Below are 21,341 nucleotides of genomic sequence, written 5' to 3' on the forward strand. Positions count from 1 at the left end.
GTTCAGAAGTAGAGTCCTTGCGGATGTGACTCAGGTGTAAGTTAAGATGGGTCACACTTGAGTCGGGGAGGCCCTTCCTGCAGCATGACTGTCCTCACAAGGAGAGGAGACACATGCAGGGAGGGGATGCCATGCACAGCAGAAGTGCAGGCAGGGGCAGGATCGGAGCCATGCAGCCACTGGAGCCTGGGAGAGTGCAGCCCTGCCCACCTCTTGATTTCAGACTTCCAGCCTCCAGAACTGAGCCCCATCATTTGTACTGGGGATTATATCATTAAATCTGGAAAATGTAGAAAACGTATGTACACTGTGATAGTTAAGAATTTTTTTTTTAAAGATTTTATTTAATCATGGGAGACACAGGCGGAGGGAGAAGCAGGCTCCACGCAGGGAGCCCGACATGGGACTCGATCTTGGGTCTCTAGGACCAGCCCCTGGGCCGAAGGCAGTGCTAAACCGCTGAGCCACCTGGGCTGCCCCTAGTTAAGAATTTTTGAAAACCAAATGACAGGAAGCCCATACCAATGGACTTATACAGAAGGCTGTATAGTATTTGTCTCCTGGAATAAAAGGAATCTCATGAGCTTCAGGAGAGGCTTGATCCAGCAGCTTGTCCAGAGAGCCATTACCTTCTTTTTGCTCTCCCACAGGACTGGCCTCAAGCTTACAGTCCATCCCATGGCACGCAGCAGCCCCCTTGGGGTGGTGGAAGAGCCACACCAGTCCCCGGAGTCCTGAGGAGGAGAGGGGAGGGCTCTCTTTTTCAGGAGCCCCAGAAAATGTCTCTCCACGTCTCTTTGCCTCTGTTAGATTTCACATTCACCCTTGAGCCTGCCACCCTCCAACATTGCTGCCCCTGGGGGGTCGTGCTCTTATTGGGTTTGAGCCCATCAGCACCTGTCCTGGAACTGGGGATGGGGTCATGCTCACCCAAGCCTCAGAGCTGAATGGTCAACACCAGGCAGGGGGATTGGTGCTGGCACAAAGAAAGAGAACTGTCCACTTCATGAGCCACTGTTGGGTGTTGGGACCTCTCCTGTCACACCTGGATGACACATGGGGTGATGATGGCCTTTGTTGAGTAGTGACTGTGCGTCAGGTGCTTTGCTAAGTGCTGTACACGCTTGGGCCGTGCAGCCCTCACCCCGCACAGCACTCATTGAACTGAGGTTCCTGAGCCTCTCTTCTGGGCTGGGGCACACCAGAGAGTCCGAGCGAGGTGCAGACAAGGCACCTCTGAGCCTCCATTCTTGTAGACACAATTATCCCCACTTTTCAGATGAGAACATCAAGGCTCAGAGAGGTAAAGCCCCACAGCTGGAAGGTTACAGAGCTGAGGTCCAACCCCGGAGTCTTTTACTCCTAAACACGTATGTGAACTGTGTGCATGTATGTGTGTGTGAGCTTCCTCTCTCAACAACCATTGGTTACCTCACACCCCTCCGCCCGTAGGTCTGGCCGTCCCTCCCCATGCCCACCAACCCAGACACTGCCCTGACCTCAGGGACTGCTGACTGGAAGACTTGGACGTTGGTGGACCTCCGAACAAAGCTGGGCCCCATGTGCATGCCCTGACCTTTGAGTGAAAGTAGCCACATGAAGGTTTTGCGCATATTTATTTATTTAAAAATTTTGTTTAAAGATTGTATTTATTTGAGAAAAAGAGCATGAGCCAGGGTGGGGGGTGAGGGGCAGAGGGAGAGGGAGAAGCAAATTCCCCTCTTAGTGGACGCCTGATGGCAGAACTCGACCCCAGGACCCTGAAATCATGACCTGAGCTGAAGGCAGACTCTTCACCGACTGAGCCCCCCAGACGCCCCGGCATGCATTTTATTCAAGTCCTGTTTTGAAGACTGTGCCCTTGTGCGCCAGGCAGCCAAGCCGACGGATAGGAGAGGCTCCAGAGACACAAATCTGGCCTCTGGCCTGGCTTGCTCAGCTCCTGGCTGTGTGACCCTGGCCCAGCTACTGCCCTCTCGGGGCCCTGGTTTCCTCCTCTACAACTGGAGGCTGAAAACTCACTCTCAGCCCCCGGACACCCACTGGCCGTGTGGGGACACAAGCCCCACTGGGCCGCAGGGGCGCTCATTCATCCACCATCGCTGGGGCCGGTTTGCCCGGGGCACAGTCGAGCAGGCGGAGGCCTTGTGGCCAGCAGAGCCTCAGCCACTCGCCCTTGGCCTGGAAGGTGGAGATGGTGGCCGCGAGGACATCGGGCCCGCTCACTGGGTTGTTTCAAGATCTCTGGAGAGACCGTGTGTCCGCCCTGAGGACAATGCCTGGTTCTCCGTTTGTGCTCGGGGACAGGGAGCTGTGACTCTGCCGTGCCGGACGGGGGCGAGGAGCGCCAGGCGGGCCGCGCTCCAGGGGCCGGGACGTGCGGTGACCCTCCAGGCCGGACGTCCCTAGGGAGGCGGGTGGAGACAGCCACCGTCTCCACTGCCCGCAGCCACAAATGGAAAGGAGTGGCGGCCCCAGCCTCCTCGGAGAGGCCGGAGGCCAACTGCAGCCCCTCCAGGAGGGCTCTGTGCGCCCCCCCGTGCGCCCCCCAGAGTGGCGGTGACAATGCCCCGGATGTGGGCCCCAAGGCCCTGGCTGGCGCTGCCCGCCCACTGTCCGCCGGCTATTGTCTGCCGGGGCTCTGTGCGGCTCAGGGCTGGGGGCGGCCGGCCGGGGGGCTGTGGGAACGGATTAGCGGCCGGCCGCAGCCCCCTCTGCATGAACTCCTGATCAAAGGCATTCCTGGGCTGACAAGCCCCGTGTGTTGCAGGGGCCCGTCCAGCGTGCGAGGGACACGCTTCCCGCGGCCGGGCCCGGCACCAAGCGCCCTCTCGAGCCCCCGCTGCGGCGCCCGCTGCCGGGAGTGGCCTGCGGCGGGACAGTCGTCCCCCACCAAACACAGCCCAGGTGTGCGGGCTGCAGGCTCCCGGGGGACCTGAGGGGCACGGGCTCCGAGGAGTTCCTGGAGCCTGACGTGGGGGCTGTGGCCGTGGCCCCTTGGGGCCCCGCAGCACCCACCCCTGCAGACCTGCTGGCCTTCCAGCTCAGCGCCACATCCTGGGTCCCCGGGGCCACTTTTCAGGACTTGGGGGTCTGCCCTCCACACCCCAGGGTAGGCAGGGTCGCCCCTCTGCGACTCAAAGCCGGCTGGGCCTGGCCCGTGGGCTGTGGCTTCTGCCCTTTCCATTCTGAGCACCTGCTGTTTGCCAGGCTGGGGACAGGGTGACAGAGGGGTCAGCGAGGCACCTGTCCTCAAGCGCTCAGGGCCCAGAATGGGTGACGCCCAGGTAACATCATTTCTGGGCCTCCCAGAGCCACCTGCCAGGGCCGGGGGTGCGACCGCCTGCAGGGGACCTGGAGGGGAGGTCGGGGGGCACTTCAGGCACAGAACCGGAGGCAGGAAGTACTTGTGTGTCTGTAGTCCCACGGGTGGAGGCTCGGGGCTGGAGCACCTGAGGCTGGGGGAACATAAGTGAGGGAGAGAGATGGGGGTGAGGGGGGGAGAGGTGAGGTGAGGGAGAGAGGTGAGAGACGGGGTGAAGGGGGAGAGGTGAGGTGAGGGGGAGAGGTGGGGTGAAGAGAGGTGAGGTGAGGGGGAGAGGTGGGTGTGAGAGAAGTGGGTGGGGGGTAGACAGGGGTGAGGGGGGAGAGCTGGCTCAAGTCCTAGGACCTTGGATGGAGCTGGAAGGAGCTAGAAGCCCCAGAGGGTTCGGGCACAGGTGGCTGTGAGACAGGGCAAGCCCCAGGTGAGGTGGTGGGGCCGGCAGAACAGGCTTTGGGCTTGGGAGAGGGGCAGCAGTCTCAGAAGTCCCTCAAAGGCCAGTTGTGACCTGGGACAGATGCTTGGGGCAGCCAGACCTCCCAGCAAGGGGCAGGGGGCAAGGGGCAGGGCCTGCCCTGCTGTCCCCTGAGGAGCCATGGTGGCTTGCCAGGTAAGGCCTAGAGTCCTTTCCCGGGGTTCTGAGACCAGTTAGGGCAGGGGGAACTCCAGAGGCCTCCCTGATGCCCCCTGCACCTGCTGTCCATGCCTCATGGCCTTTCTACTGAACCCACAGAATGGCTCTGCAGGCCTGGCTGCCCCACTTGCTGGGCCCAATTTCTGCTGAAACCTGATGCAGTGAGATTGTTACCCCTGCTTCCCTGAAACTGCTCCTCAGGACACCCCTGGCCTGTCCCTGGGGTTGGGTGGGTGCCTCCCTGGCTCTCACTGTCCCTCAGTCTGCTGGAGCTCTGAGCCGTGCACCTGCTGTGTGGGGCCACCATGGGGAAAGCAGCAGTCCCCATCCCGCCGCACCCCGCTGGCTCCCAGACGGTCTGATGCATGTGGGGAGCCAACATTGCCCATCTGGAGGCTTCCCGCCGAGAGGGGCACCCTCCGGGGTGGGCTGATATACAGCGGGAGCCTCATAAAGGCCACGGCAAAATGCCCTGACAAGGAGTGATACCCTTGGCATGAGACCCAGCTTCCCTCCTAAGCATTCATTGAACCCGACCACCTGGGAGGTGAGGACATGCTGGGGCCCCAGACTCTGGGACGAGGCCCAGGCCCCCGTGGGGTGTCCTAGTCCAATCCCTGCCTCCACCTGGGGCTGGAAACGAGGCCGGCCACGTGCATCTGAAGCCAAGTCGGACGTCACAGGTGTCCACTAGGCCTCCCAGGGCACCGGGTCCGTGTGAAAGGCCACCGGACTGAAGCCCGAACACGCGCTTTGCTCTCCTCCCTGAGCTGGGGGGGGCCTCGGGACCGTGATTCACCAAGAGCAAATAGCAGTTTGCACCACAGGAGGGTGAGTGAATGCTGGCTTGTTTATTTTCCTATCTGCAAATAGCGTTGGGGGGTTGCTGGTGGGAGGTGCGCTTGGGAGCTAGTCCTGGCCAGGAAGCTGGGCCTCACCCCTAGGGCCACAAGCTCCCCTCAGGTGGCAGGAGCGCCTGCAGAGGTTTCCCCACCTCTTTCCAGAGTTTCCTCACCCGCCTGGGGGGTCCAAGCGGCCCCTCCCACCCATGCCTGCCCCCTACCAATTTTCTCCCAGCCCAGAGCATTGCATACTCCCGCTGGACCATCAGGGACCTCTAGCAACATCAGGAGTCATTTTGGGCTGTGACAACCAGAGGCAGTCCTGTCATCTAGCGGGTAGAGGCCAGGGATGCAGCTCAACACCCTACAGGGCACAGGACAGCGCCCCACGATAGAGGACGTGGCCCTGAGCGTCGGCAGTGCCCAGGCACGGGCGGTCGGACCCTGTTCCTTGGCCTTGGGCCCCGTGCCCCTGGCTCCCTGCCCACCCCAGGAAACAAACAGGCACCGCACTGGGGTTTTACCAATTTTATTTCTAGGCTTTTCACGTTTGTCTTTTTTTCTGCTGGAAACGTGCCGGTTACATGTCTGTGCCACAGTGTGCCACCAAAACACACACAGACCAAAAGTGCCCCCCCACCAGAGACCCTCACAGACTTGCTGGTCACAGGACAGACTCCGCTGTGCTCCCCAGACCTGCCACCGGCCTTTGGCCTTTGAGCACACACAACGTTCACCCCCCATGAGGACAGACCGTCCCTCAAGGACCCCGTTTGGTTCAGACACAGAGATGCCGCAGCCAGAACGGTTGAGGTAAGCGGAAGCAGTGTTCCTGCAGGGGCGGGGCGGGGTGGGGCGGGGCCCGGGCCTGCCAATGGCCCGGGAGCACCCAGGCTGACCCTGCTGGGGCAGGGGCTGCCAGCGGTGCAAATCCTTTTGGTTCGGCAGCGTGCTAGGCGACTCGGGCACACAGCACTGTTAGCTGGCTTCGCTGAGATCTGGAGTCTTTTTTTTAAATTAGCATGACGCTGTAATGAAGAGAACAAACAACGCTGGTACATAATAACAGATGCAACACCCGGAACTTTAACCAAGTCCAGAAGCTATTCTGATCATCCCGAGTTTCTGGGTCCTGCAGCACAGCACCACGGTGGCACGTGACAACACACTTGTTACAATAATAATAATATAATAATGCAACTTTCATAGCTACACGTAAAGAACAATACGGCTGTAAAAAACTATGATGGTAGCACGTCCCGGGTCAGGTGGACAGCCCAGCGTTACAAGCGCAGGGAGAAGGAAGCGGTCGCGGCCCCGGGGACGCCGGGCTGGGCGCACAATCGCGGCCTGGAGCCCACCCCGCCAGGCCCGTTTCCGGGATCCCGTCCTCATGTCTGCCGAAGCAGGGGGCCTGCGGGTCAGATGGAGCCTGACCGCCTGGTCTACACATGGCTAAGAGAAGCATGAGGTATCGTGAAACAGGAACCTTTTTGGAATAGAGCAGTAATCACATTAAGTCAAAATTGATCACATAAAAAAAAAATCTACAAAAAAAAAAGGCGCCCTTAATACATTTTTCTATGAGAAAATTAAAACTAGAACATGGCAGTATATGACATTGTAAAACAAAACAAAACAAAACAAAACAAAACAACTGATCTTCCAATAGCAGCAAAACAATGTGAAAGAGATACAGAAAAGCGATGTGAATCTGTTTCCAAACTGTGCTGGGAAGTCATCGGTAGCAGCGAATCAGGAAACCGAGCCGCAGCCCGCCTGCCGCGTGGTCCCGCCGTCGGCCCTCTGCACGCCCCCCGCACCCTCACCAAGCACCAGCCCTGTGCTCTCCCTGCCTTCGACTCATCCTACGTAGTCATTACAAAAAGGTACATAGCCAAGATGTGCAAATTGTCTATTCGTCGCTAAACTTTTTTTCAAAAGGGGACAAGAATATGTCGGGGCTGAACTTGTTTCGAGTACCCTAATTTTCTGTGGAACTCTGAGGCCTCTCAGGTGGGGTTCCCGCTTGGGGCAATGCCAGACAGGCTGAATCAGCCCGAATCCATGCCGTGTTTTTCCTCAGGATCTTTTTCTCTCTCCTACGAAAAAGGACCGAACTTTTATAAACTGTATGAAACCTGCAACGTCAAAGGCAGAAAAGTGTATGTGTATGTGTGTGTGTGTGTGTGTGGGTGTAAATCAAGGGGAAATTGCATTACTTTATAAATCATACTGGCCTTACGAACATCCTCTGCAATAAATATTCTTTTTAGCCTTAACTATAAATTATATATTTTAGTGTTTAAAAACCTTCCTAACCCTTACACTACGCGTTCTCTAGGTAAGCCTTTAAAGGCCCCTACTTCCAAACACCAGTTGGCACCAAGGACTCCCGAACTTCCACTGCTCTACAGAGAAAGGAACGCATCATCCTGGCAATGTAAGAATGCACTTCTTGACCGGAAGCTCATCTTCAAGAACATCCCCTCTCACTAACTCCATAGTGACATGCACTTGCCTCGCAATCCTGTCTGCACACAAGGACGTGAATATTCCCAAACCATTCCATTAAGAAATTGTCCCCCCACCCCCACCCCGCTCCACACACAACATAAACAAGAGAGATTCCCTATAACCGCTGGATTGAAAGTGCTTTGAAATGGAATGGTTCTAGAATATTGAGAAGGAAAAAAAAAAAAAAAAAAAAAAGGAGCTGTGGATTTCACCTGGATGTGAGCAGGCTGCAGGTCTGTGGGGGTGAAAAACCAGCATCTCATCAACAGGCAACTACAAAAATAGGAAGATTATAAAAATAGAATATATTATGTCGCTATGGCGGGTTCTGTTTCGGGCAGCGCAGGCCAGGAGGCGGAGCCGGTTTTCTGTGACCGCTGCGCTGGCCGGGGCCCTGGCCACCAGTTCTGGGGCGGCCGAGCGAGGGTCAGCAGGCAACCACGCTGAGCTCTACGCTACGCTAACCGAGGTTACATCAGCCACGGACAGGTGAAGAGGTGACACGCCTACCTACAGAATAAAATAAACACGCGCAAATGACTTATAAAGTGACTACATGCACGAGCAAGCGAGATGCAGGATACCTAGAGCCGCCTTAAAGCACAAGAGCACGTTGGCTACCTAAAATCCTCTTCTACTTCAAAAATGGTTGGTTGGCTTTTTTTTTTTCTAGTTTTTAAGATGTTTTTATGCTTTTTTGTATGGTTTTGTTTTAAACACGTAAAGAATCAAATCTAATCCTCCCCTGCAGACTCATTCTTCCTGTTAATGCCTATCCTTTACGACACAGAGACACAAACACATCCATATAAAAGAAAATCTAGTTGATTATGGGGTATAAGATCCTCTATTTTTGTAGCAAACCTCCCCCCACCCCCCAGCTCAGGGTTATGCAAATACTATTTTTTTCTCTCCTTTTTTTTTTTTTTTTTTTAAAGATCTTTTTTTTCGGGTACTTTTTTTTTTCTTTTGCTTAAGTCAGAGACGGAAGGGAGAAAGAGCAAAGGAAAAAAAAAAACCAACAGTAAAGGAGAAGGAAACTTTCCCTTCTGGTCGTGACCGGTCCTGGCGAGGAGCGGTCCTGTCCGGGGAGCACCCGGGGCCGGCCCCTCCCGCGTCGCGCGCACCCTCAAATGTTCACGTCTCGCACATCGGTGGGCGTGCAGGCCAGGTCGGCCTCCTCCTCCTCCTCCTCCTCCTCCGCCGCCTTGGGGTCCAGGCTCTGCTGCTGGGCCTGGCGCAGGCTGGACTCCAGCAGGGCTTCGATCTGCTCCTGGCACGCCCGGAGACAGTCCTGGCCAGACAGGAGAAAGGGGTCCTCAGGCTGAGGCCTGCAGGGAGGGCCCTCTCCCAAACGCCAGGACTTGGACTATTTTTGTGAAAGTGAGGCTCATCTACAGCACTGCCCTCCCCCAGATCTGGTGAAGGCCAACGTGGAGCCACGGCCCAAACCCCAGGGCTGACCAGCGTGGGCTCCCCGCTTGGCCACCTACTGTCCCTGCCTGAGGAGCATACACACCTACTTGGACCAAAGGGGGCTGCTGGCCGTCTTCTGTGCACACAGAGGCCCTCAGCCACGGGCCGGGTGCCTCCCTGGCCTGGCCTGAGCCGCCCCAGGGCCCTAGCCCCCCGCTGGATTCCTCTACCAGGCTCTGAGCCCGGCTCGCTGTTCCCACCAGCCCTGCTGCTGCCCTCAGCGGATTCAGTGCCATTTGATCCAGGTCAGAGAAGGCCCCCCGAGCCCTGCTTTTCGGACTTAACCTCTGCGGTGTCAGCCCTCGCAGTGAACCCAGCCTTCTGTGATGAATGGCCATCAAAAGCGTTAGTCCGTGCATGACTGAGGATGAACGTTGGGTGGCCTGGGGGGACCCAGACCCTTTATCCCCCTCCATCCTCGCCGCTTGGCCTGTACCCAGCGCTGCCCCCCGCCCCCCTCCTGCCAGATCTCTTCTGCTAGCAGCCCCCCTGAGGTCTCAACACCCCTAGAGGAATCTTGTAAGTCCAGGGGCCTCTCCTGGTTTCATGGGGGCAAATCTCCCAGGAGCTCAGAGGTGCAGGTGTCAGGCTGCCTGTCCCAACCCCTGGGATGCCACACTGGGGCTTCTATTCTAGAACCAGGTAGACCTGCCAGTCAGGCCTGGAAAACAGACCTGTGCCTTTCCCATAGGACAGGTGAACCACGGGCGCACCGAGGGGAAGGTGCCGCTGAGCTTCCAACCAGGTGGGGCTAGAAATGGGGTGGGTGTTCACTGCCCAAAAGAAGTGGGTCGAGGCCAGCAACGCTTCTGAGTGGACCCCTGAGGACCTGCCCTGTTCACAGAGCTCTATGTTTTTACACGGAGAGCTTTCTTACCCCACCTCTTCGGTATTTGTCACGGCAAGTGAGGATGGCAGAGTGGGTGCAAACAGCCAGTTTTACAGATGAGGAAACAGAGGCCCAGAAGGCCTGGCGTGGGACCCAGGACTCCTGATAGCTTCCCCAGGCTCTGATCCAAGCACCCAGCACAGTCCCCCAGTCCCACCCCTGAGGCCCGACGGCACCCACCCACCCACAGTGGCTCTTGGCAGGCAGCTCGCAGGGGCAACGGGTTTACTTGCACCTGGTGACTTGGGAGGCCACGTGGTGGAGGGGAGGGCAGAGGGGTGCAGGAAGGGACTCCCTTTGTGTGGCCCCAACTTCCTCCCTGCAGCCACTGAGATCCCCAGTGTCAGCCCAGGAAGAGCCAGCTGGAGACCCCGGGGGCCAGCTCTGGGGATGGGCAGCCTGAGAACAGGGCTCTGCGGCCCAGGGTTTTCTGCATCTGGGCTCTGCTGCATTTGTCCCCAGGTGACCAGAATAACGAATTCCAGCCTCAACCAATTTCTCCCCCATCCATCAGCTGCAATCTTGGTTCCAATCTCACTTCTACAATCTCTCTCCACATAAGGGATCGTGTAGTGATTTCCCACAACTCTCTCTGTGCTGTGTCTCCCTTGCTGAGGGTCCCCAGCAGCCAGAACACCCCATTCCTCTAGGTGCTCAGTAAGCACGAGACTGAGAGGGGAGGGAGAGATGCAAGAATGCCACCCCCTCCAGGCAGCCAGCAGTGCCTGGCGGGGGTCGCACTGGCTGCTGCTCACAGCCTGGCGTTTCCGGAACGGTGTGGTGAGGCAGCAGCCACTAGGGCCCACAGGGCCTCCAGGGCACTGGAGGGCGGACCACCAGAAGGCAGACAGAGCCCAAGGCAGACCTGTACCGGGGTCAGGGCGGTCACTCGCTCCCACTCGGCACACCAGCGGGGCCGAGGGCTGACCCACCAACCTCGCAGGTCTAATCTGGTAAAGGCCACAAACCCCTGTAACTGTGACTTCCATTCTTTCTCTAAGACAAGAAAGGAATTGGGAATAAAACAATGGCATTTTTAAGAAGGAAGACACAATCGGCTCCGGCTCTGGGCTCCAAGGGCAGCAGCCACTCAAAGGGGCCGTAAAACACGGGGTTGTCTCCACGGGCCATTGTTGCGTCTGGAGACCTCACAGAAGCCTTTTCAAGCTCCCATTTATGAGCCATCCGCATTGTGGCCCAGACAAAGCTCAACTGGGCCCCAACTCCACATGCCATTAGGGCACGGATCATTGACGGGCCTGCCTTGTGGCCCCTCTTCCTGGACAGCTCACCGGGAGGGCTTTATGGCTCCTGCCTGCTCTGGGAGCCCCAGGCTGGGGGGGAGGTGCACCAGAAGCCGGAGGACCCCCCTGGCCTGCCCGCAGTTCTGGGAGGTGCTTCTCCTTCCAAAGGAGCCCCAGGAGAGTGGGGTGAGACTGGCACCCTGTCAGCCTGGCACCAGGTCCCATGCCTCTGAACCCGGGCACCAGTCCTGTCCCCCAACACGGTCCCCCATGCCCCCATCACCTCTGGGGGTCTTGGCACAAGTCATTGCATGTCATCAGTGAACTGGTTTGGAGCCCTAGGTGCTAAAAGTTTCTAGTACCTGGTGCTGGGCAGGCCCTGCCAAGCTAGCATGGGAGCAGCATGTACTCGATCACTTACCGCATCACACTTAATCACTTTGGAGAGGAACCGAGTGAGGCGGTGGTAGGACAGGAAGCTGTTGGAACTTCCCAGGTGTAGACCTTGCACGGCGGCCACCACACTGCCAGCTGCCACCATGGAGGGTGGGTTGGAAATGAACTTCACATCTGCAGCAGAAATGGAGAGAGGAAGAGAGCCATGAGCGGGGCACCCTCCACGGGACCCCATGATCCCAGCAGGCTGAGCACTGGCTCTGCATCAGGGTGCGTCCCAGCCCGTGGCCAGCCTGGGCTGTGGATTCTGAGGGCTGGTCAGAGGGGCTCTGGCTCCCTGCACCTCCCAGTGCCGGAGAGCAGAAACCAGGCATGGGATCCACCCAACACAGGCTGGAGATGTTCACTTGAAAACAACAAAAAAAGCCAACTAAGGAAATAGCCATGGGCAAAAACAAACTGCAGAGGCCTCTGGGGAGGGGACATTGCTGTACTCGAGCCTTGGGAACATGTCGTGTATTTGCAAAAAATTTATAACGACCTACAAGGGTAAGTGTGCTGGGCCACATGGGTCTCCCCGCCCTCGAAGAGTGTGTGTGTGTGTGTGTGTGGGGGGGGGGTGGCATGGGCACTGCTCCTCGTGGGGGCATCAGATGCTTCTTCCCACCCTCTTTTCCTCCTGGGACACAGCAGGTGTAGCATCACCTCACTACTTCACCTGCCAATCAGCCAGCACACGGTCCCCTCTGCCCCGAGGCTCAGCTCAGTGATGGATGGTGGGAATCCCTGCCTTTCCTCCTAGGCTGAGCCCAGCACCTCCCACATTGGTCATAAAAAGGTGGGAAAGCAGGAAGGACGTAGAAGTGGCCATGCAGTGCCTGTGGGCTGTCATCCTGTGGTGCCCAGTGAGGCATTCTTGGTGGGAAAGGCCACTGACCTCCACATCTTGGGAAGGGGGCCCATGTGCCATGAGCCCCTTGGCCTCATCTTGTGCACACAGAGCACCAGAACTGGGCTGAGTGAGCTGAGCTGGGGGCACTGAGCAGAGGGAGTGGAGTGTTGTGGGCCTAGGGATGCATCTCCGTGCTTCCCCCCAAGGCTCCATCCCAGGAGCAGACAGCAGGGCCCACTGAGCAGGGGCCTCCGGAGAAAGGGAGCCACCCTGGAGGGGCAACAGAACCCGCTGCCTGTGGCCACTTGGAAAAGAAATCCCTAACACAGCATAACACCTCTTACCCCCTCTTTAAATGGGAGCAGCCCCCACCCAGTCTGTGAGCCGGGAGCCATGAATGAAAAGCGCTTCATTGAGGCACATCGGGGCTGCAGGCAGAGGCTGCTGCCATCCGAACAATTTGGCTGGACCTTGAGACGGCCGTCTGAGAGGGAGGGGGGATGTGGGGCCAGCTCCCCATGAAGAGTGTGTGCACGTGTGGTGCAGGGTTTATGGGCTTAGATAAGGAGTGTGGGTGTGCACATGTGTGTACGCATGTGCACGATTATAGGGTGTAGATAAGGAGCAACGCAATTGCACCCCCAAAGCTGACACTTGCTTCCACTCTGTCAAGTGCAGAGAGCCTGCGGCCACTGCCAGAGCAACCACTGGAGCTGGGTGGCATTGCGACCCTTGCTAAGACCCCCTCACTAGACTCAACTGTCAGCTTCCCAAGCACCAGTAGTTTGCTTACCTAACCCACTGCAGCACCCTACAAAGCTCTGGTGTACACATGTATGCACACGTTAACAGAAGAACAAAACTGAACTCTGGTATGGGGGACGTGTGTACGTGTGCAGATATGTAGGAGCCCCAGTTTGCAAGCACACAGAGCAGGAAGAACAGAGTCCGTCCTCCCACAATGGTACCATTAAGCGGGACCCTCGCTCTGTGGAGGACAAAAATATCTTTTGGGCCTTTTGCTCATGCTTCCAACTCAGTTTCTGTTTTTGAGCTGCAATCATTCAGAGAGAGGTCCCCTTGTGATGGAGGGCACAGCTGCATTTTGAACCGTGCAGGTGAGGATCTGGGCCTGGAGAATATTTCTGGGGGACCTGGGTAGGCAGGTGGCCCTCTCCTCCTCTGGCCTGATTGTCCCCCTCGGGGCCCCACCCTGGAGTTAATGCATGTGAGGCGCTGGGTGACCACCGGCCATTCCTTCACCTTCCCCCAGCAGGCTGGAGGTGCTTGCTGGGCGCAGCGTTAGACAGGCTGGGTGTGCTCATGAACACTGACCCACGGCGGCTGGGGAGCCAGCACCAAAGCCCGTTTATAGCCTCTGCACCAGGCTCGCCTCCCTCAACTGCCAGCACTGCATGCAGGCTACACACCCCACTTCCCTGGGGTTCTGGGAGAGGGGGAGCTCCAGGCTGCCCCAGCCATCCTGGGGGGGATGGGTGTGCAAGAACTATTCCTTGCATTATCTCCAGGAAACTCTGCAGTTTCTCTGAACCACTTTCAGCTCCATAAAAGGCTGCCTGGAAGTCTCCAGAGGCCTCTCTCTTCCGAGGCGCCCCAGCCAGAGAATGCCTCCCCTGCCTGCTTGCGGGGCTGGCCCCTGGAGGCTGAGGGGATGGCCAGTGGGAGGCTCCCGGCCCCTGCCCCAGGGCCAGAGATGCCACCCTTCAGATCCATCCAGGCCGATGACCGTGTACCCCTACTCTTCTCACTGGGAAGGGCTCCGTGGAGGGGGGTTCACACCTTGAACAGGAGGTGGAGGATGGGGAGGCCAACAGAACCTTCCCACTCTCGCTTGACCCAGATATCAGGAGGGTGCTGGGAGATGCCGGACTAAGGGCTCTGCTGCTACTGGGGAGTGACAGATGCCAACTGGCCCCTTGGATGCCGTGTGGCCCTTTGGTCACCCACAGTGAGCCCCAAACACGTGTGACAGCTGAGGCCTGATCAGGGGCGAGGGTGGCCCACTGCAGAGCTAGCTGGGATGGGGGCATAGGTCCCCAGGCAGGGTTCTCCAGATCTCCTGGGCCCAGCCCATGTGATCAGAAGGAGAAAGAAAGAGGTCACAGGGTGTCAGGGCCAGGGCCGGGGGAAGTGAGAGGCAACACGGAGTGTACGTATGCATGGTCTGTGCTGAGTTCTCAAACGCCGGCTGCCCAGGGGCTGGGGCCGGGGCAGTGCCAGGGAGAGGCCCCCAGGGACCATCCAGAGCCCAGCCAGGGGCAGGGAGGGCTGGACCCCCGCTGCCAACCACAGCAGCCCGAGCCTGGGGCCTCTCTGAAGCCCCTCCCAGGGCTCAGTTGAGCTCTGCCGGCCTGAGGCACCCCTGGCGGGGCCTCAGGCAGCCAAGCTCCTCTGCTGGCCGCCCCCGCACAAGGGCTGCTGCTGGCAGCCCAGAGCACGTGGTGCAGGCACTGCGGGCCGCCGCTCCCCACCCCTGTAGGCGCCCCTGGCAGGTGGCCCAGCCCGGGAGAGGCCAGAAGGGGGCCCCTTGAGGACACGGGGAAGGACTGGGGATGGAGGGGGGAGGACAGGAGTAGGGAGGCAGGCTGGGCAGCCAAGGTAAACCCCTTTCAGCTCGGAGTGGCCACACCCTGGCAGACCACCCATCCCCATCCCCAGGGCACTGTGTGGTGGTCCTGGGCGGCCTCAATCGCCTGACCCAGGAAGGGACTGCCCCCCAACCCTGCACCTAACCTCAGCACACAGTCCAAGGAAAGAGGAGCACCTCAGAGAGCAGGAGGGGCCTGGGGACCACCTCCTCAGATGAGGAAACCAAGGCGAGGGGCAAGATGCTCCTCTACCAGGGGCAAGGGGCACCCAGGGAGGCAGGGGCTGGCGGGGGCTGCTGCAGGACCCAGCCGCCCTACCTGTGGCACAGAGCGCTACGAAGGTCTGCGCGTGCTTGCGGATGATCTGTTTGTTCTCCTCTGCCACTGGCATCTTGGAGAGGAAGTGCTCGATGAAGTCGTGTGGGGTCATGGCTGCCAGGTTCCACTTCAGTTTGTTCACCAGGAGCAGCTCCATTTGCTGTGAAAGTGGGGTGTACCAGCGTCAGGAGAGGTGCAGGGGCAGCTCCCGTCGCCTGCCGTCCGCTCCATGCATAAGGGCCCGCGAGCGAAGGGACGGGGCATGCTGGAGGGCCGGGAAGTGGAGGACGGCATGCCACCCCAAGAGGAGAGGGTGGGCGCCATCGAGGAGGCCAGCTGGCCAGCGGTCGAGATCCGCACCTGGAACGCAAGCCCTTGCAAGAGCGCGTGCCGCCCGCGCCGCCGTCGCTAGGGGGCGCGCGCCGCCCACTTTTTGGCCGCGCCAGGGCGCTCACGGGGTGGGAGTCGGAGCGGCCGCCGGCCCCGGGTGGCGGGGCGCTGGGGGTGGGGGGCGGCGGGGTCCGGCCCGCTGCTCGGGAGGGCTCCACCGGTGCGGGCGCCGGCCCTGGGGTGCAGGGCGCGTCGGCGGCCCGCGGGCACCCCCGCACCTCCCCCACCCCCGGGCTCCAGGGGCGTGCGTGGGTCGGTGGGCGGCAGGGGTCCCCGGTTACCAGCAGTTCGTCGGGCCGGATGGAGTTGTCAGTGTAGATGCACAGCTTCTCGGCCGTCAGCGGGATGGTCTCCTTCATCTTCGAGGCCACGAACATGCAGGTGGCCCCCAGCAGCTGCAGGCGGCTCTTTTTCACGGGCTCCAGCGACAGGAAGCGGTCCAGGTAGTTCATGGCCAGCGGGAAGACCTCCTCCTCGCACTTCTGCTCCTCGCAGACCTGCCGGGGCACGGGGGCCGTGACCGCCGCCGCCGGGGACCCCGCGCCCCCCAGCCGGGCTCGCGTGGGGGGCGGCCCCCTCCCCCGCGTGCCCCCGATGCCCACCCACCCCGAAACTGAAAGGGAAAGTCCCCGGGCGGCTGGCACGGCGGGGGCGGCAGTGGGCAGGGCGGGCGGCGTGCGCCGGGGACCCCGGCCCGCGTGGGGGCGCGGGGGCTGCAGGCCGGAGCTCGCCAGCCCGGGGCGCGGGGCGCGGGGCGCGGGGCTGCGGGGCGGGCCGCGGGGCCGGGCGCCGCGCTCACAGCGCCTGCGAGACACAAAGGTGGCGTCCCAGGCCGCCGCGCCGCATTTCCCCAGACGTCATCTTTTCAAAAAATATTTAAAAATATTAAAAAAATAACTGGGCGCATAAAAAACCCCTGAAAATGACCCTCGGGCGGCCCTCTACCCAGGCCAGGGGTCGTGAGCTCGTTGCAGGCTCCGGGGAGAGCCCCAGGAATTCAAACTCGGGCCCCCCCCCCCCCCGCTGGGCGCGGGCGCCGCTTCCCTCTCGCAAGGGCACCACGCCGCACTTTCAAAAATTATTTTAAAATATCTGTGGGTGTCCCGGGCGCCCGCCGAGGGGCTGCGGGTGCGCCCCGGGCCGCCAGCTCTCCGCAGACGCGTCCCCCACGCCGAGACCCCTGCGGACCAGGGTCAACCCCCAGGGTCCCGGGGGCCACGCGACCTTGCAGCTCGGCGTACTCTCCGGCCCAGGCTGGCCGTGCGGGGCGCCCCGGGACTCGCAGCTGGAACAAAGGGGCCCCTCTCCCCTCGCGGGGTCCCCCCCGGCCGCCCGCGCTCCGGCCCCGCGCCCCTCCCTCCCGCTCCCGGCGGCCGCGCGGCCCCTCGCGGCGGCCCCAGCGCCTCGCCGGCCGCTCCCCGCCCCCACCCTACCCCCAATTATTAATAAACACTTTTGCTTTGCAATAAAAGAACAAAGATGGCGCATAATACTGGCACGAGCGGCCCTTGCATACGTGTCCATGGATATTAATTTAAAAATCGAATCGATGCCCCCTCCCCCTGGAGCCGGCGGCCCGCGGCCGTGCGGCCGGAGAGGAGGCGCCGCCGGGCTCGGGCGCAGGCGGGGGCCGCCGGCCCGCACCCTCCAGCCACCTGGGGTGCCCCTGGCGAGCCGGCGTCCCGCGAAGGGTCCCCTCCCCGGCCGCCCCCCCACCCCCACCCCCACCCCCACCATCCCCGCCGGGAGAGGGAATTTCAACCGACCCCACCCCCACCCCCTCCTCGTTCAAAAAATACCCACGATATCTATGTATTTTGAAAATGCGGTTCCTAGCAACACCCTGGCACACTTCAGAGTTGGGGCGGGAGGGAAGGCAAAGAACCGTGGGTTCGGGCAACAAGTGGCAGGAGCGTCCGGCGAGAGCCCGCACCTCTAGCATCCAGGTGGCCACGATCTTCCGCATGGACGGCAGGATCTCCTTCTGCACACACTTGAAGTAGGACACGGACGGCGCGCAAGTCTCCTCCGCCTTAAGCATGGCCCGCAGCACCCGGTCGTTGAGCAGGTTGGCATCGGGGTACGCCCGGCGGATGGTCTCCACCTCGCAGCACAGGAGCTGGTGTGCCATGGCGGGGGCTGTCCTGGCGGCCTGCGGACGGCGCTGGGTCCCGGCTCGGTCCGCGCTCCCTCGAGCTCGTCTGCCCCTCGCCGGAGCGCGCGGACGCTGCTGCTCGCTGCTACTGCGCCGACAGCCCTCTGGAGGCTGCAGGACTTTGCAACTTCCAACAAAACTCCCCTGTAGTCCCTGTGACGTTACTGTTGTTAAGCAGAGATCAAAGCGGGGCAGAGAATGGGAGCGGGCGGGGGGGGGGGGCGGGCGCAGGGGGAGGGGGCGCGGGCTCCGAGCGCCGGGGAGCGGAGAGGGGCAGAGCCCGAAAGCCATCCCGGAGGCGCCGCGCCTGCCCCGCGGCTGAGTCGCCCCCGAAGCCTGGTTTTCATAGAAATGCAAATCGCTCGAGGCCGCCTTTCTCCCCGCCGGGGAAGAGGGGGTGCAGGGGGGTCTGCCCTCTCCGAGTGGGTCCCCCCGGATTTGGGGGGGGGGTGGAGGTGGCTCTGCAGGGGGGACCGCGGGGGCGGGGTGGGGGCGGGCAGGCTACACGCAGCGGGGAGAGAGCGCATGGAGGGGGGAGGGACCCCAGGGCCCGGCGACACCCTAGATCCGAGCCGGGAGAATGGGCGCGTTCCCGAAAGCGCCACGAGGGCACCCACGGGCGGCCAGGGGACCTCCGCGTCCACATCTTTCATTTTCATTAACACGTGTAAATTTCAGGAACCACTTAGCGCTCGGGGACGCGGAGCGGAGCCCGCGACCCTGCTGGAGGCTGCGCTCCCGCGCCAGGGGGGGTCGTTGCAAATGCCCGCGGGGGTATCCCCAAGTCTTAAAGGGATTTCAGCCTAGCATGCGCTCGCCCAGAAAATAAAATAAATAAAATAAATGTCCGAAAATTCCAGCGGCAGCCCAAGATGGTGGCCAGCATTTCCTTCATCCTGTCCTCCTCGCCTGGGGGATCTGCGGGTTGTCTTCCTACCTTGGCCAGTCCATCCTTTCAGGGATCCCCAGTGCCCCCCCCCCGCCCCCACCCCATCCCGGCAATTTCAGAACAGAAAAACGCCCTGAATGGAATGCTTCATTCACAGTGGTCTCTGTCCTGCTTTATTTTTTAATTAAAAAAATAAATTAATTAAATCGCTGGAAATATCAGTCGCTTCCCTTGCCTGTGACAAGACCACCGGAAGCTTTTTAATTGGTTTTGTTGGGGGTGTGGACACCATCGCACCTTTACAATGAGCTCAGGTTTGCATTCGCGCCTGGGGAGGGGGGGGGACCACGGCGGGGGGGGGGACTGGCAAAAATCAGAACAATTGTTAAGTTAAAGAAATGGGTGTATTGATCTGGTTTTAAACAAAATCTACATATATTAGTGTCTACCCGAGAGGGGATCCAATGTTATCGCTAACTTAAGAGCCATATAAAATAATAGAGAAAATGTGGGTTTTTCAAAATTTTTGTTAAGATAAGGTCTCTTTTAGTGCTTTTTTTTTTTTTTAATTAGGACATTTTGCTCAATTTCAACTTTTTCTGGGTGAGTTTTTACACTACCTGCCCCCAATGAAGAAAACTGTTCATGGACTTCCCTCTGAATGTAGTTTAGTGTCATCCAGCCGCCGCATCCCCGAACAGTAAAGGCTCAAAGGAAACGGACGAAAAGCCCCCTCCCCTGCGCAAGGGCGCTCGCAGCCGGACCAGACCCCCCTCCCGAGGCCGCTGCTTCCCGCTCCCCTCCCCCGCCGGGAATTAGGGTCACGGAGATTCCGGGTCCGGGAGGGTAATTACCCCCGGCTCGCGCCTCGGAAGCGGTGGGTGGCCCGCGCAGGGAGCAGGGGGCAGGGAGCGCCCACCGCCGGGGCCCGCCCGGGGCACCCACGCTCGCGCCGGCCGCGGGCACGCGGGTGCCTCGCAGCAGCCGCCGCCGCAGCAGCCCGCGCACGAGGGCGGCCCGGCTGCTTTTTCATTCATAAAATCCCGACCGGGCGGCTGCCCCGATGATTTATGGGGCTGCGCGCTATAGCCGGGCGGCCGCTGCCCCGGGGGGCGGGGGTCCGAGCCCCGCGGGCGCCCCGGCCCGGCCCGAGGCGGCCGGCGACGCCGAGGGGCAGCGGGTCATCAAGAGGCTCGCCCACTCCTGCAAGACGGGCTCCGGGTCCGGGAGGGAGCTTCCCCCTAACCCGCGAGCAGGACGGAGGAAACTGGAATTAGCATGAGCCAATGGGGGCGCGGCGCTGTTACTAGGCGGGCCGGGCAGATCTCGACGAGGAACTTCGTTGAGTTCCCCGCTCAGGGACGAGCGCAAAAGTGCAAGCCCGGCCGGCGAGCGTGCACAGCCGTCCAGGAACCCGCGGGGGAGGCGCAGGAATTCGGGGCCTGGCGGGGAGCGCCGGCTGCCCAGCCCCCACCCCGGGGAGCCCAGATACGCGTCCTCCGAGCTGCAGAGGGGGCCGCCGGCCCCGGGCCCTTGAGGGCGGCTGCTTCTAGGACAGCCGAGGACGCGTTTTTAATTTTTTTTTTTCCAAAGAGGAAAGCAACTTCTTAAAAACTTTATTGTTGCAGTTTTAATTTTGCACTGCCTTAAAAAAAAAAAAAAAAAAGACGCAGCACGAGGCGGGCACTGCGCCTTCTGGGCTCGTTTAGAGCGCTCTGCGTTTATTTCCCGGGGACTATTTGGAGACAAAGGGGCCAGCGGCCCAACAGGGAAGGCACCGCGTTGGTAGGAAAGAAAGCCCAAAAGGAACTTAAACCACCTTCCCGCTCTCCTCGCCTCCCCCCCGCCCCCGGGGGAGACCGCGGCCGGCCGGGGCGGATCTCCGGCCCCGAGAGGGCGAATTCCGCGGCGGCAGGCGCGTTTGCCACCGTCCCTGGCTGTGGGAACCTTCATTGAGGCGGGGGAAGGGAGCGCGTTCATTCAGGAACCGGCCCGCCGCGGCGCCGACCCCTGCGCGCTCTGCGGCTGCGCGTCGCCCCGCGGGGGGCCGTGGGGAGGGGGCGCTGGGCCCAGCCGAGGGCTCCCGGGGCCCCGACCTCGCGCAGCCGCACCCCCCACCCCCCGCCACACCAGGGGCCCGAGCGGGCGCGCCCAGGTGGGATCACCTGCAGCCGCATACCTGGCGGCGACTTGAAAGCACTAAGCTCTTAAGTCGCCCCGGAAAAGGCTTTCGAATGTGAGCCGCGGGGTCCCGGGGCGCTGGGGCTCCCCTTCCGCCACCCCCCTCGCCTCGGGCGAGCCTGGAGGCCCACGCGCCGCCCTGTCCCCGCCGGCGCTACGCGGTGCGGACTCCCCCCGCTCCCGAGCTGCGGGGCTCACCTGGGGCAGCCGCACCTCCCGCCGCCCCTGCCCGCGGACCTGCGTTTCCGCCCCCGATCAATTAATTTCTGCCACACACAGACCCGCCCCCTCCGCGCCCCCCAGCCGGGGGCCTGGCTGGGAGCGGGGACGGGACACTCCTCCCCCAGCTCTGCAGGCCTTGAGCAAGGTGTGCCCGAGGTTATAAAGCCAACCCCAACAGGTGTGTGTGTGGGGGGGGGGGCGGCTTACAAAGCCTCTGGTTGCCCTGGGGAGAAGGTGCCCCCTTAGGCGGGAAAGGAGATCTAACTCCTTGACCTTCGTCCCTCAAAGCGCACCGCCTGGTGCCCTGAGCGGTATGAAACCCCAAAGTTCACTAGGAATTCCCTGGCCTCCTGGCTCAGGGCCCT

General features: G+C 60.8%; 1 protein-coding gene across 1 annotated transcript; it reads right to left on the bottom strand.

The window, feature by feature from the left end:
• Positions 1-8,249: 8,249 nt before the first annotated feature.
• CCND1 (cyclin D1) lies at positions 8,250-17,822 on the bottom strand. Its single transcript, NM_001005757.1, is given in 5 exon segments — positions 8,250-8,609; positions 11,346-11,494; positions 15,140-15,299; positions 15,811-16,026; positions 17,463-17,822. Coding segments are annotated over 5 exon segments (888 nt in total). The 5' UTR covers positions 17,661-17,822; the 3' UTR covers positions 8,250-8,444.
• Positions 17,823-21,341: the final 3,519 nt, after the last annotated feature.

Source organism: Canis lupus, chromosome 18, assembly GCF_011100685.1.
Source record: "Canis lupus familiaris isolate Mischka breed German Shepherd chromosome 18, alternate assembly UU_Cfam_GSD_1.0, whole genome shotgun sequence".
Taxonomy (NCBI): Eukaryota; Metazoa; Chordata; class Mammalia; order Carnivora; family Canidae; genus Canis; species Canis lupus.